This window comes from Meriones unguiculatus, chromosome X (assembly GCF_030254825.1).
Source record: "Meriones unguiculatus strain TT.TT164.6M chromosome X, Bangor_MerUng_6.1, whole genome shotgun sequence".
NCBI classification, from domain to species: Eukaryota; Metazoa; Chordata; class Mammalia; order Rodentia; family Muridae; genus Meriones; species Meriones unguiculatus.
The window spans coordinates 136338494-136355163 of record NC_083369.1 but is presented as its reverse complement, the minus strand read 5'-3'; the positions used below and the strand labels follow the sequence as shown (position 1 = coordinate 136355163).

The 16670-nt window shown below is 40.1% G+C and overlaps 1 protein-coding gene across 2 annotated transcripts in view; it reads left to right on the top strand.

Annotated features, from left to right (window-relative positions):
- Window positions 1-3371: 3371 nt before the first annotated feature.
- Window positions 3372-16670, top strand: part of Cltrn (collectrin, amino acid transport regulator) — a 28186-nt gene continuing 14887 nt past the window's right edge. Inside the window, exons 1-3 of one of the 2 annotated variants that reach the window (XM_021628659.2) lie at window positions 3372-3526; window positions 3860-3918; window positions 6389-6474. In XM_021628659.2, the coding sequence (XP_021484334.1) occupies window positions 3469-3526; window positions 3860-3918; window positions 6389-6474 (203 nt within the window). In that variant the 5' untranslated portion in view covers window positions 3372-3468. The remainder of the gene's footprint in view (window positions 3527-3859; window positions 3919-6388; window positions 6475-16670) is intronic. The other variant, XM_060374956.1, reaches the window with a different exon arrangement.

The window sequence follows — 16670 nt, the reverse complement described above, 5'->3', positions numbered from 1 at the left end:
ACAGACAGACAGAGACATAGACACAGAGACAGAGGCACAGAGGGAAAAAGAAAGAGAGCATAAAATTGGATGGGTAAGGAGGTGGAAAAAACCTGGGAGGATTTGGGAGAAAAGAAAGAGTATTATCAAAAGATATTGTATAAAATTAAAAAAAAAAACTTGGGATAGACAGCATTTCACATTTTTAGTGTGCCTTGTTGATCAAGTATACTGGAAATTGTTTAATTCTGAGTAATGATGTAAGAAATGAACTGGCAAAGTCACTAATGTGACTGCCTTCATCTACAAGGTGTCAAGCTATTAGAATTTCAGTTTTCGGCTCAAATTTGTCAGTTCAGTTTTGTGCAAGCTTGAGATACTCTTGGGCTATGACATGCAAAAATGAGCATGTGAGCATGTGCTTGAGTTTTGTAGAACCAGGTACTTAATCATGTGGAGGAAGAAGTGGGTGTTCAAGTGTGAACCAAGCGCTTTGAGAACACTGGAAAAGGAAAAAACAAAAAGTGAGTGGATTACATGAGCCATTTACAAATCTGTACAAACAAGCAAAGGAAAAGTGCCTTGGAACAATGGCTGAGCTGTTTAAAGGCAAATAAAACCTCTCAGGAATCCCATTCAGGATTTGCATCCTGTGGAAGCAAATACCATGGTCAAGTAGCTGGAACAACAACTGGAAGAATGTTTCAGAACAGAATTTGTGTTTTTGTATTTTTACTTGTGTGGAAGGACCTATACAAGTCTATATTACAATGATCTTATTTTGGATTGCTGTTTTTGTTTTGCTGGAGAAAACACTTTTTAAAGATAATCACTGGAGGGGCTGGAGAAATGGCTCAGCGGTTAAAAGCACTGGCTATTCTTCCAGAGGACTTGAGTTCATTTCCCAGCAACCACATGGTGGGTCGCCACCCTCTGTAATCGAATTTGATTCCCTCTTCTGCTGTGCACCCAAACGGTGTTCATATACATAAAATAAATAAATCTTTTATTTAAAAAAAGATAATCACTGGAATAGCAAGAAATTGTAAACTGAACTTGTAAATTTTAAAAATAAGTATTAATTTTTATTTTACGTGTATGAGTATATTACCTCCCTGTATGTAAGTGTCTCAAGTGGTAAGGAAGAGAGTGATAGAGCAGACATCCTACATTCTCCTCTGGTCTTCATGAAACCACACAATGCACCCACTCACACATATGAGCCCACTTATACACCTGCACACACCCAAGACATCCAAAAAAAATAAGAAAAAAAGAAAAATATTCTTTGATATGTACAGGTTAAACAGTTACCTTTACTCCATGAAGCACTATTTTTAAAGCAACTAGTCAGATTCTGTGGACTAGCAGCATTCCTTTAAGGAGAGAAGTCTATGTTCAAGTTTCAATATCATACCACCTTGTCCTGCAGGTTCCACTATAATGAGTCAAAACAATACTTCATAGGAACATACGAGAAGACTCAGAGTTGTCAGGTATAGTGATGCATGCTTGTAATTGTACCTGGGAGATGAAAGCAAAGAATCAAGAGTTCAAGGTCATACTTGCTTAATCAGTGACTGGGTTACGTGATATTTTGTCTTTAAGAACATTAAGAAAGAAAGGGGAAAAGAAAAAGAGAAAAAGATTGAAAGATAATAAAACATGTGTGTCACTGATTAAAATATATCAAATGTCTCTTTCATTTATTTATGTATGAATGAGACAAAAAATCACGGGGAAACAAGAACTGTTCAGAAGAGACTTTTTTTTCTCTTTGGAAATGAAATGCACTGACTAAGACTTGCTATTTGAGTGTTACTTTTATTGCAATCCTAGCCACATCCCTGTAAGTAAGAACATATGGGAAATTATTACTTTTATGAAATGGAAGACTAAAAGCAAATCGAATCAGATGTCTGTGTCTCTAACATGTCACTGTGCCCTCACTGAAGTGCTTTAGTAAATCTCTGTATCTCTCTCGGTATTGACTTTTCCTTCTCAAGATAACTTCATCTAGTTGATTTTTTTTCAGAGTGGGAGTAGTTAGGTCAGCACTTTCCTTTGGAAAATTTCCATTGCACTGTTACAATGATTGGGCTGGCTTGGCTGCCTCTTCCTTTGGGACAGCTTTTCCTCTCCCAGTGTTCTTAGTGCCAAGGTGGAAGAGATGGTAAAAGCCTTTTTCAGGTGGGTTGAGCTAACAGGGACCATCTCCAACAAAAGCCCACCCTCACTCTGTCTCTCAAAGTGTCACAGAAATGTCCCTGTTCATAGCTTCCTCCTTGTTGCTTTAAAAACTCAAATGTCCTATTTAAAATCTGAACTATCAAGTCTAATCTTCCAACTCATGACTTTCTAAGAAGGAAGTGCCAGGAGAGAGAAAAGGAAGCCCAGCCAGAGACCCCAGGAGACTTGTGCCAGCCTGGTTGGTGGAATGTTCACTGGGGAGAGCATTTATATCCCTAGCATCTTAGTCCTCAGAGTATCTCAGGGTTTGGTTGTAATTTCAGTTTTGACCTCTTAGGACCAGATAAACTGGCTCAGTGTGATGATGACAAGGTTTAAGCTAAGTCAGTGTAGCTGGGAAAGGGGCTGCCATTCCACTAATGCCATTGCTGCCAGGGACTTTAATTTGCAGCCCTTGGATACCTTATATGTGACATGATTGTAAGCACTGTGAAGATTGGAGAAATCATCCAGGGAGCCTAGTTCACCTTAAGCAAGTCTTAGTCCCTGTTAAACAGTTGCACCGAACAGTATGATCACTATCGCCGTCTGGCAACTTAAAGTAAATTACAGTTTTGTAGAAGCTCTAGTTCCCTTTTAAGAAGAGGTTAGCATTCACTTGTACATAGTGGTGCCATCGTCATCATTATCATTATCATAATCATCTACTCATCAGAATATTGGACAGTGAGGCTTCATATCATTAATGATGAGTTTTACACAACACAGCCAGAACCTGAAATTCAACACAACTGTCCTTGACTTGGGGATTGTTTACCAACCAACAGTCTAGGAAGTGTGCCCTTTTTCACCAGAGATGAAAAGGAATTATATTTGTTTCCCAAATATGATGGCCTATCTGTGAATCAAATAGATGAGCCCGAAAGGGCACAAAGTTTATGAGGAAGGAAACCTCCAGGGAGGACTCAGTGCTTTTCACCTTGATCTTAACCAGACAACTACAGGAGGTGTGGGGGAGGGTTCTGCCTATGTCAGCAGAGGAAACAGTCTTCTGAGGTAGAGTTTGAGAAAGAAACAGCTAACCCGTTTCTCAAATAGATTTTTGTAAATAACTGACAGGGGATGGTTTGCATCTATGGAAGTATTAACCCAACTGATGGGTGTTAATTATTAAACCATTTAGATAGTGGCTCGCTGATTTTTCTGATACACTAATCCGGGTCACAGAATGGTTAAAGCAGCTTTAAGTGGAGAGTGGATTTTTTTCTCAGTTTGTCTTCTGTTTTCAACTCTGAAAGAATGTTGTGGCTGCTATTTTTCCTAGTGACTACTATTCATGCTGAACTCTGTCATCCAGGTATGTAGCATTGAAACTTAAAAAGTAAATTAACACTTTTCTAAATGATTGAGAAGTCACTGAGTGAAAAAACTTTTTTTTCTAAGTCTTTGGATATGTGGCTTGAGAGTTGAACCTATGACTCTTAAAAATTTGAAAGAAAAATGTAAATGATTTAATATGATTTCCCTTAAAGTTGCAGGGATACTGGGGCAGATCAATTGTAGTTCTCTGTAATCTTCGTCAGGGCTGTGTGAAACATTGGGATTTATCAGGCTCTGTTCTCTCACAGTTTATCCAAACTCACTGTTCTTTGTTTTTGTTTGTTTGTTTGTTTGTTTTCCTCTCTGGAAGATGCAGAAAATGCCTTTAAAGTAAGACTTAGCATCAAAACAGCTCTTGGCGATAAAGCAGTAAGTTCATGAACCTGCCGGTTTATTTCAAATTTATTTTCTATTAGCTCTGGGCTTCCTCAAATAAACAGCTTCTCTGAATAAGGGACCTTACCATGAGTCTTCAAGTCTGATCTTTTCCCAAAGCTAGATCACAACAAAATGTGAATCACTGGTAGAATGAGTTTGCTTAAAGTGCTTGATCAGTAGTGAGTGGTTGAGAATAAACGGGGAAAATTGTGTTACATAAAGCAGTTTTGAAAACTTGAACCTTGTCTCCACATCCCCGTATGACAAGGCTTTTTCCCTTGGCATACGTATGTGTATGTGCACATATATGTGTGTGTATAAATGTACACACAGTTGTAATATTAGATATAAAAGTACATAAATATGTAATATATGTATATACTTATTTTAAATTAAGACTTAGTTTTATTTATGTCTCTGTGTGAGTGTATGTGTGTGTTTATCTGTCTCTGTGTGTGTGTGTCCACGAAGAATGGAAGAGAATGTCAGATCCCCCAGAGCTGGAATTACAGGTGATTATGACCCACCTGATGTGGGTGCTGGGAACTGAACTCAGGTATTCTGGAATAACAGTATATACTCTTAACTGCTGAGCCTTTTATGTATAATTTTTTTTATTAGGTAAGGTCTCAATATGCAATTCTGCCTGGCCTGGAACTCTTTATATAGACCAGGCTGGCCTTGAGCTTGCACTGATTCTCCTACCCCTTCCTCCTGGGAGCTAAGGTTATTTATTGTATGCTTGTACTACTGCTTGGCAGTGGATAAGCTTTCTGTTGTTGCTTCTCTCTCTCTCTCTCTCTCTCTCTCTCTCTCTCTCTCTCTCTCTCTGTGTGTGTGTGTGTGTGTGTATGTGTGTATGATGCTAGAGATCAAACCCAGGACCTCATGAATGCAAGACAAGCATAGGTAAGCTATTTTCCCAGTCCTGACTAATGTTTGTCTGCTATTTTAACTGGACCAGTTTTTTGTTTGTTTGTTTGTGTTTTGTTTTGTTTTATTTATCAAGACAGGGTTTTCCTGTGTAGCTTTGGCTGTTTAGGAACTCATTCTATAGATCAGGCTGGCTACAAAATCACAGAGATCTGCTGCCTCTGCCTCCCAAGTTCTGGGATTAAAGGCGTGTACCACCACTGCCCAGCAAATATAAATCAAATTTATTTCTATTTTGTGTTTAATTATTTTATCAGACTATATTATTATACTTTCATAAGATAAAAGAAAACGTAATATGAAGTTGGGAGGGAAAAGTGGGGATATTTGAGGAGTTGGAGGGAAGAAGGGGTGGATTTAATTAAAGCACATCACATTTTTGTACAAACTTCTCAAATGGTAAGTTTTTGAAGTTGACTTTAAAATATTGGAGAGGTCAGTAATGTGGCTCAGTAGGTAAAGGCACTTGACATTAAGCCAAATGACCTGAGTTTAATCCTCAAATCCTCAGGACCACAGGGTGAAAAGAGAGAAGTGATGCCCCAAGTTATCCTTCGACATCTACACACACACACACACACACACACACACACATACACACACACACACACAGGCACACAGTAAATAAAGTACAAATGTAATAAGAATATTTTTAAAAGATTAATGGAAGGTGCACACCTGTAATCCCAGCACTCAGGGAGGCAAAAGCAGGAGGATCTTCGTGAGTTTGAGACCAGCCCAGTCTACAAAGAGAGTCCAGGACAGCCAGGACTACACAGAGAAACCCTGTCTCAAAAAACATAACAAACAAAAGGAACACTTAGCACTTGCACATGATGTAAACAGAGACTACATTTTATTCTTGATGGCATTTTAGTGCAGCAATGTTAGACAGGACTGAGAGAAAGGGGTGAAGCAGAAGTGACTGGAGAAAGTTTCAATAATACTAGTTAAGTTGATGAGGCTGGTAAGATGGCTCAGCGAGTAAAAAAACTACCATGCTACAGCACACACCCCCCCACACACAAAAGTGAGTAGTGCTGTGGTAGATGTCTGTAGCTTCAGGCATGGGGCTGGAGGCAAAGACAGAAGGCGTTGGGGCCCTGAAGGTATTTAGGAAAAGAGAATATACCTTTATTGTACAGAGAAGGAAACCAATCTATTTTTACTTACTGTTTCTTCCTCACCACTTGAAGAAAGTGAGAGCAGTAATAAGAAAATGTTTTTCCATCTCAGTATGAACCTAAATCTTAATTATATTCTCATGTTATAAAAGGATGAGTTGTCCAAATATCAAGTTTGCTGACAGGCTAGTGATGTTGCAGAGTCTAGAAAAGAGAGTGCAACAGGAAATATGAAACTTGGAATTATTGAATGTCTAAGAATGTGAGTTTCGATTGGCTCCAGATAGGAGACCATATGGAGGTGGAGGAGAAAGAGAATGAGAAGGGTGATGGAACATACTACTAAATGGACTATTTCCCCCCGATCCCATTCACATATACTTTCTTCTTTCCTTTTCTTTTAGTATGTCTGGGACACAGATGAAGAATATCTCTTCAGAGCAATGGTAGCATTCTCCATGAGAAAAGTTCCCAGCAGAGAAACTACAGAGTAAGGAACAGCATGTGGTCTCAAGTGCTTGTTTGACATAATGCATTATTTCAGTTTTCTACCTTGAAAATGAACCAGTCCCTCCCACTCCCAGCCATAAGGGACCAGTGTTTCTCTTTATTTTTCATTATTTATTTACTTATGTATCTGTGTGTGTGTGAGTGCATTCATTATGGCATGTAGGTGGAAACCAGAGGACATCTTGTGGGAGCTGGTTCTCTTCTTCTATGATGTAGGTTCAAGGGATCAGCTTCCTGTCCTCGGGCTTGGCAGCGACGGTGTTTACCATCTCTGTCCAGCCCTTGTTTTGCTTTGAAACACTCTATGTGAACTTGCCCTCGTCTGGAACTTGCTGTGGAGCCCAGGCAGGTCTGGAACTTGTCGTGATCCTTATGTTGAGCCATCCAAGTGCTGGGGTAACAGGTGTGAGACACCATGCATAGCCCGGGACCTTCATTTTTATGGAACAGTTAAAAGAACTTTTCACAGCTGAACTCAGCTTAAAGTTTCTGACATACTCTCTCTGATCAATAGGTAATCTATCAGTGACCATGGTCAAAATTATACTTGTATGTGTTTTATGTCCTAGCCTTTCTGTATTTCTATTGTACACATATAAATTTCTTTCAGGGACCTAGGTAATATCAAAGAAATCTATTCTCTAAAATGTAACCTAAATATGGTTAAGCTATTCTTACATTGGCATATATCATAATATCACCTTAATTTTCTTAAAAATAAATAGTACAAACTTTTAATAGTTTCTCTTGTTGGTGGTGGGTTGTTTGTTTGTTTTCATTTTGTTTTGAGACTGGATCTCATGGTGCAGCCGTGGCTGTCCTGGAACTATGTAGACCAGGCTGGTCTGGCACTCACAGAAATCTATCTGCTTTGTCTCTCCGGGATTAAAGTTACTTTTCACCACACCTAGAATGTTTTAGTAGTTTTACATTTATTTCCCTATTCTTCTGGATGAATCCTCTTCAATTATAGGGCTTCTTTCCTTTATCATTTGTGATTAGGTTACTACTCCTGGTGGCACTCGGCTCCCCCTGCACTCTGTCCCCACCCTTCAGTTAAGAGGTGAAATGAACATTGTTGAACAAATGTCCTTATTGTGTACTTGAGCATATTTTGGATATATGTCTAGGAATGATATAGCTGGATCTTGAGGAAGTGCTATTCCTAATTGTCCGAGAAAGTGTCAGATTGATTTCCAAAGTGGTTGTACAAGTTTACATTCCAACCAGAATTGGAGGAGGGTTCCCCTTTCTCCACAACCTCTCCAGCATGTGTTGAGGTCTCCACTTGAGTTTTTGATCTCAGCCATTCTGATGGGTGTAAGGTGAAATCTCAGGGAACTTTTGATTTGCATCTCCCTTATGACCAAGGACGTCGAGCATTTCTTTAAGTGCTTCTCTGCCATTCTATATTCCTCTACAGAGAATTCTCTGTTTAGCTCTGTAAGCCATTTTTTAATTGGATTATTTGATTTGTTGCTTTTTAACTTTGTGAGTTTTTTATATATTCTGGATATCAGCCCTCTGTCAGATATAGAGTTGGTGAAGATCCTTTCCCAGTCTGTAGGCTGTCGTTTTGTTCTGACAACAGTGACCTTTGCTTTACAGAAGCTTTTCAGTTTCATGAGGTCCCATTTATTGATTGTTGCTCTTAGAACCTGTGCTGTTGGTGTTCTGTTCAGGAAGTTGTCTCCTGTGCCAATGAGTTCTAGGCTCTTCCCTACTTTGTCTTCTAACCGATTTAGTGTGTCTGGTTTTATGTTGAGATCTTTGATCCACTTGGACTTTAGTTTTGTGCAGGGTGATAAATATAGATCTATTTGCATTTTTCTATATGTAGACATCCAGTTAGAGCAGCAACATTTGTTGAAGATCCTGTCTTTTTTCCGTTGTATGGTTTTGGCTTCTTTGTAAAAAATCAAGTACCCGTAGGTGTGTGAGTTTATTTCTGGCTCTTCTATTTGATTCCATTGATCCACCATTATGTTTCTATGCCAGAACCATGTAGTTTTTATTACTATTGCTCTGTACCATGTTCATAGTAGCTTTATTTATAATAGCCAGAACCTGGAAACAACCCAGATGTCCCTCAACAGAGGAATGGGTACAGAAATTGTGGTATATTTACACAATGGAATGCTACTCAGCAATTAAAAACAAGGAAATCAATGAAATTTGCAGGCAAATGGTGGGATCTAGAAAAGATCATCTTGAGTGAGGTATCCCAGAAGCAGAAAGACATACATGGTATATACTCACTTATAAATGGATACTAGACCTATAAGATAGGATAAACATACACAAATCTGTAAACCTAAAGAAACCAAGCAAGAAGGAGGACTCTGGGTAAGACGATCAATCCTCACTCAGAAAGACAAACAGGATGGACATTAGAAGAAGGAGAAATAGGAAATAGGACAGTATCCTACCACAGAGAGCCTCTGAAAGAGTCTACCCAGCAGTGTGTCAAAGCAGATGTTGAGATTAATAACCAAATTTTGGGCAGAGTGCAGTGAATCTTATGAAAGAAGGGGAGACAGTAAGACCTGAAGAGGATGACAGTTCCACAAGGAGAGCAACAGTACTAAAATATCTGGGCACAGGGGTCTTTTCTGAGACTGATACTCCAACCAAGGACCATTCATGGATATAACCTAGAACCCCTGTTCAGATGTAGCCCATGGCAGCTCAGTGTCCAACTGGTTTCCCTAGTAATGGGAACAGGGACTGTCTCTGACAGGAACTCAGTGGCTGGTTCTTTGACTACCTCCCCATGAGGGGGGAGCAGCCTTGCCAGGCCACAGGGGAATACAATGAAGCCACTCCTGATGAGACCTGATAGACTAGGATCAGAAGGAAGGGGAGGAGGACCTCCCCTATCAGTGGACTTGGAGAGGAGCAGGGAGGAGATGAGGGAGGAAGGATGGGATTAGGAGAGAATGAGGAAGGGGCCTACAGCTGGGATACAAAGCAAATAAAATGTAATTAATATAAAATAAATTTAAAAAAGTGGTGAAATGACTGGGAGCTGGATGAAGCATCTGAGAATAAGTTCTCATTTCTCTGGGAGCAAGCTTGCTCTGCCTCTTTCCACCAGGCTTTCCTGGCACTGCTTCCTAGTATAACTATCAGGCTGTATTTGCTGAGTACATTTCAGAAGCATTTAGATTGGAAGATACCATATTATATAGACTCCTAAATATCTTCTGTTTTGCCCAAGTATGTAATGATACCTGTCTCATTTCAGGATTATTGTTGTTTTGAGACAGTTTCTTGTGGTCCAGGCTGGCCTTGAATCCATTTTGTAGCTTAGGATGACCTTGAAATCCTGTTCTTTCTGTCTCAGCCTCCTGAGTACTGGCATTACAGGCATGCATCACTCCTTTGTAATTTTGTTTCAGGAATTCTTAAGATTAAGAAGAAAATTTAGCAGGGATTTAAATAGCCTCCAACTAGTCCTTTTAGCTCTATCCCTTAACTGCTTTATTAAAGAGTCTGACTTTTACAATAATTCAGAGCCTGGAGAAGAGGATTACTATCAGTTGATATCTCTCAGATTCCCAATATCTGATTTGAGTATAAAAAAAATGAAAAGGAATCTGGGTATAATGCCACACACCTTTAATCACAGTACTCCAGAGGCAGAAAATCTCTGTGAAGCTGAGGCTTGTCTACATAAAGAGTTCCAGGTCAACTAGGCCTACGTAGTGAAACCCTGTTTCAATGTGTGTGTGTACGTATATGTATATATGTGAAGAAATGGAAGTGCAGATATCGAGAAAGTAAAACAAACACATGAACTGTATATTTGTATACACACATGCATCTTGAAAACAGATATTCCCCCTTTTTGCTTTTAAAGTAATTTTGTGTGTATGTGTGTATACTATATGTGTGAGTGCATGTACACATGCCAGGATGTGTGTGTATGTGTACATGTGTGTGAAATCCAGAGCTTGAATTAGGGTGTCTTCCTCTCTTGTTTTCCACTTTATTTTTTAACATAGGGTTTCTCGCTGAGCCTGGAGCTCAAGGATTGGCTAGACTGGCTGGCCAGCAAGCTCCACGATCCTCTTGTCGCTGCCTCCTCTGCTATCCCAGTGCTAGAGTTATAGACACACCATCACACTCAGCTTTCCTGAGTGTGCTAGGGACCTGAACTCAGGTCCTCATAATCATGTGGCAGGAACTTTAACAACTGAGCTACCTGCCCAGTTCCTTAACATGTATATTAGTATAATTAATAATAATAACAATGTATATACAATGACAAGAGCTTCTTTAAAGAAAATATATAGGAAAACAAAATTTTGTCCTAATTTCTCTTCATGCTTTATCAAATTTTAAAGAGAAATATATTTAATGACCTTCTAAATTTATTCTTTGAAAACCTCAGACATTTATGCAATGTATTTCGACCATATCTATCCATCATTACCTCCCTCACATCCCCCTTATCATTATGATTTTTAAAAATAAAAGAGGAGATGGATAGAGAGCTTAGCAGTGAAAAATACACACTGTTTTTGCAGGATACATGAATTCAGTTCCCAACTCCCACACAGGGAAGCTCACAACTTCCAGTAACTCGAGATTCTCCACAGAGGATCTGATGTCCCCTTCTGGACTCTGTGGGGACACCTGCATGCATGTGAACAATAATCACACACACAAACACACACCTAATTAAAAGTAAAACTAGATCTAAATAAAAACAAGGTGATGGCATTAGAAGAATTCAAACGAAAAGAAAGTGCTTATTATCCCTCAGTGGTACTCAGTGTTTCTTCAGTTGACTAGCTCTCTTTGTCCTCATATTCTATTCTCTGCTGTGTTCCTGGCACCAGGACTTCCTCCCACGTGCCTAAATGTCCCCAGGTTCATGGTTTTGTTCAACCAAATGTTTCTGTTCTTGGGCAAAAGTGATGAGCTATGTAACCTTTCAGAATCTGAGGAATTCACCTTTGGAATGTTTTCCTTCAGAACCCGGACTTTGCGGTGGCCTCTGGATGTTAAATCTAGTTCATTTGAAAGCTGATTCAGTTTTTAGTGGACACCCAGGCTATAAAGAGGTTTTGGTGCTCATCGTAAATCTCCCCAAGTGTAAAACTAGATCAGTGAAGGATTTTTTTGTGATGGCCAAAGGTGACGGTATAAGGGACAGATTTTCCTTCATTTGCCCTGGGGAGTCAGCCAAAGGACATTGCTGTAGTGGTAACCACGGGAGGAAGTGGCCCTGTCCTGAAAGCAAGCTGTGTACTTGTAACAGGCCTGTCAGAAGCAAAGATATTCAGATATACCTGTGCCCCTCAACTTGATTATCTGTTTATCGAAACAATGACCTCCCTAAGAAATGGGACTTTCCCTAGGAATATCACACTGGGAAAAGGAAAAGACATCAGCCAAGTGGGAATTTGTTTGCTGGAAGAAGATTTCACACAGTTCGAACTATTTGTCAGGCCACCTTACAGGATGAGACCACCAAAGCTCAGACAAACATGGCCAATAATAGGCAGGACACGCCTTGACAGAAGCTGTTACATGTGTACAGCCTTGGCCACCTCCCCCACTCAGGATGGGCTTTGAGGCTTCGATGGATCTTGTTGTCTCTCTTCCAATGTGGCCACATTGGAAGTTCTCCTTTCCTGCTTCCCATTTTCAATTCGACTCCTTTTTTTGGATTATTGAAGATAGGTGTTTTGGCCTGACTTGGGGCACAAGTTCTAAGTGATTTAAGCTGGATATACTGCAACAGGAATTCCAAAGTGTTCTAAGTTGTTTTTCAAGGGAATTATGATCTAGTTAGAAGCAGACACGCACTTTGGCTTGTAAGATAGTTTGTCATTTTTAGCAAGATAGGTAGAAGTCTATTGCAGGCATTGCTTTCTAAATAGTGTAGAACATGTAATAAATTTCTTGCTCTACTTAATTATCCAAGGATAAGTCTTGTGACCTAAAAGGAACAATGTGTTCTTGTATCCATGGAAAGGTAAGGGGATTACTAGTCTTGTGCTTGCAGCCCAGCTCATTTTCAGTCCTGATTTCAGAAACAGGAGCCTAATTCTAACCACCCCTTGGCTTTGTCTGGCCTCATTGATGAGAAATAGCTATGGAGGCAGTTTACAGAGAATTGCCTTCAGGTCAGTGCTTCGTACCTTTAAGGAGACAGAGGGAACATTTGTGGCTTCTTTTTAGTGAGTTTCTAAAGAAGCCATTCATGTCGATGTTAATATAATTTTTTTTTTGATAAAAATCACTGGTCAAGTACTGGAGAGAGGACTTGGTGGTTAAGAGCTCTTACTGCTCTTGCAGAGGTTCAGTTCCCAGCACGCACAGGGCGATTCACAACTATCCATAACTCTAGTTCTAGGGAATCAGATTCTTTTTCTGGCCTTCATGGGCACCAGCAAGAATATGGTACTGTTAATCCCAAAGATGGGAGGAGAAAGATCACAGACCCAAATCATCATGGCCAACGTAATTAAAACAAGCAATTAATTAAGGTAGGCTTTTTTATTTTAATTCTAGTACACCAGCTGCCTCCCCCTAAGGCAGGGTTCTAGAGTTAGCATTAGATGTAAGGAAGACAAAACTTTTATAGCTCAGGGATAGGGGATTTTCAAATGAAGGATGTATCTGGTGAAATAGGCAGGGTTGCAGGGTTATAAGCAAAACAAGTTAGTCCCTCCTGAAACAAAGACATTGTTGCAAGGTGGGCAAAACAAGATAGTCGTAGGTGTTCATATAACCTTTTAAAACAAGATAGGGTTGCAAGATGGTTGTAAACAACTTTTTGAAACAAAGAAATGATTTCAGTTTCCTGGAACAGAAGTACAAACCCATTTGTAGTTAAGGTTACAGGCAGGACATAGCCCAGTCTTTGAGAAACAGATGTTTAATCATAAATAGGAACGAACCTAATTTGTCTTTACTATAAGATGGCTTTTAAGCCTAAGATGGAGGCAAGCTGGCACTTCAGCACGCACAGACATACATGCTGGCAGAATACTTCAAAGAAAATCAGCCAATCAATCATTGTTAGAGTGGTTGCTAAAATAAAGTCACATGGTTCCATTAGAGCCATCCACATTTAAACTTTGGAAAATATAGGATTTGTGTTTAGTTGTGATAAAAGTATTTATTTATTTATTTGTTTGTTTGTTTGTTTTTCAAGACAGGGTTTCCCTGTGCAATAGCTCTGGCTGTCGTGGACTCACTTTGTAGACAAGGCTTAAACTCAGATCCACTTGCCACTGCTTCCCAAAGACTGGGATCAAAGGCATGCACCACCACTGCATCTTTTTTTTTTTTTAATTTATTTTTTGTTGTGGTTTATACTTTGTGTGTGTCTGTGTGTCTGGGTATGTCTGTGAGTGCCTTCAGTGGCCAGAAAAGAGAACCAGATTTCTTGGAGCTAGAGCCATAGGTAGGTGGTTATGAGCTGCCTGATGTGGACACTGGGAACTGAACTCCAAGCCTTTGCAAGAGCTGCAACTGTCTTAACTGCTGATCCATTTTTCCAGCCCTGATCTTTCTGTTAAAAATATGTAGTTCTACTTCAACGGTTTCTATCAAGTGATTACTTTGTCCTCCAGACAATGTTTTGTAATACCTGGAAACATTTTTGGTTGCTACAAACTGAGTAAAAGCCAAATTTACTGCTAAGAGAATATGCACCCTTTTCCACACAACAGAAGTATTTGGCTTGATTGTGTTGAGTTATTCCTTTCTAGGAGTATATGGGGCAATATTTCATTAATAGCATGTGTAATATTTACTTTTTTCATTCCCCTTTATTGATAGACATTGTTCCAATTCTCTTCTTCAATGGATAGTGCTACAGTGACTGTCCTCATCAGTGTCTCTGTGTATGTGTGTGCATACGCAAAAATTTCTGGTAGCTACACTCCACCACCTAAATATATTTCCAATTAATGTTTCAGAGTGGCTCGACCCATTGGCTTATTCAAAACTTCTCGGGATTCCATTTCTAAGCACCTTGCCAGTCCTTGGTATTATTTAAATCTAAATTCGGGGATGTTGCTGGAGAGATGGTCCAGCAGTTATGTGCGTTTCCTGCTCTTCCAGAGGACCCAAATACAGTTTCTTAACATCATCTCACAGTCACCTGCAGCTCCTATTCCAGGATGCTCTCTTCTGACCTTTGAAGGTACTGCTTAGAAATGCGTATACTCATACAGACACATAAATAAAAGTTAAATACATCTTTTAAAATCATTAGCAGTTTAAAAAGTTTACAGTATCTCATGTAAAATCCATTTTACATGTTTTGCTTATTAGTGAGGACAAACCAAAAATTATCCTCAACCAGTTACAACCTACAAAAAACAAGCAGAACTACATTTCCTTACTCTTTACCTCCCTAAAGTGGAAATATATATACATACATATATTTGGCAAACATGCCCCACTTCATTTTGGTCATATTTGTATCTTTGTTACTTATTATGTAGAGCCACAGAATTTGAAAGACTTCACTTGACAGTTTCTTGCCAGTAGAGGGCAGAATTGGTTTGCGGTTCTCAGCCAGTGCTTGCTTGGTTGCTCTCTCTCTCTTTCTTTCTTTGTCTATTTATTATTTTTAGGCTTCTTATTTTCCCAAGAATTATGGAAACAACCAGAGACACTGTTGGTTGTCACTACTGTAATCTACTTCTCGAGATCCCAAGAAAGCTGCTTCCCTTAAGGCACAATATGTAATCTTGCCCCAAGCCTCAACAGTGCCTCTGGCAGAAACCATGCTGTAGTCCTGGAGAGACAGAAATGATAATTTCAAAAAAGGTGATAAACTCGAGTATAATTAAACTCTTATTACTTTATGAGATCACTCTATTTCTGGTGATTGGCTTGAAGGTAGATGGCCTGGTCTTGGTGTTTTGCTTCCTTCTCATAAGGCAAGCATTCTCAGCCCTCTGGTGAAGCTGCAGGGGCAGCCTCTGGGGACTTGGAACATAGTGGGTGTCTTTCTGAGAGTTCTGGTGAAGTTGAGGCTAGTGAACCTTGAGCCCGAGGTCCGGATCACAGAAGCCATGTCTGGGCCTGAGAGAGGTCCTTGCTTTCTGACAAGGTGCCACTCTAAGACCCTCTGCCCACCTTGGCTTGTGTCCAGGTGCCTGAGCAGGTGCTTATGCAGTTGCCCCTCTAGGAAGGAGGTGGGTGGTTTGGGAGCTCCTGAGAAGGTTGTCTCTCCCCCCACCCCCACATCTGAGGACTTGGCCAATGAAGCACACAGGATGGGAGGGACTGATGACTGGGCACCAACAGAGCACGAAGGAGGCCAGGGACCCTCTGCCTACCTGACTGGCCAGGGTCAGTGACCACAGACACGATGGCATCAGGGGCTGCTATTGATTATCAGTAATTCTCAACCTTCCTATTGCTTCCACTTTTTAATACAGTTCCTCATGTTGTGGTGACCTCCAACAATAAAATAATTTTGTTGCTACTTCATAAGTGTAATTTTGTTACTGTTATAAATCATAATGTAAATTATCTGATATACAGGGTATTTGATATACAACCCCTGTGAAAGGGCCATTCAACCTCCCAAAGGGTGGTGAAGCACAGGTTGAGAACCACTGGCTTAGATGATAAAGGGCACAGGAAACCCTATACTGTTAGGACCTGCATGGGCCATACCTGAGCTAGCTGATTCTAGGCCACGGTTCTCAGGATGGCAAGGGGCCCACTTCGAACCTCTGCCTTTAGTCCCCCAACCTCCAAATGAGTGCCTGCTGGCAAAAGACCATCTTGGGGTATAGAAGTTGCAGCTGGAACTGATGCTGCAAGGAAGACACAGGAAGCTTAACCCCTGTGCTTTCCATTGCTGTTCCCAGACACTTAGCTCTGGGCCAGGGCCTTCTGCTTTTGTATGTGACACTGTAAGGAAGAAAAGAGACAACTTCCTGCCAGTAGCTGCCGACAGAAGGACCTCTAGTTTTCAACATTATAAGCTTGAATGTTCTTTAAGGAAAAGCAAGAGTCTGGTCTGTTCTGAGAAGGTGGTTGATGTGTATTCCATTCTTGTGGGATGGATGCTCATGACACACGTTCATTGTTTTTCAATTTTTTTTTTTGGAACTGGTTATCAGCAGTCAGGATTTATATTTTTTAGCACCAGCCTTATTGGTTTTATGTGGCCCCTCCTATAATTTT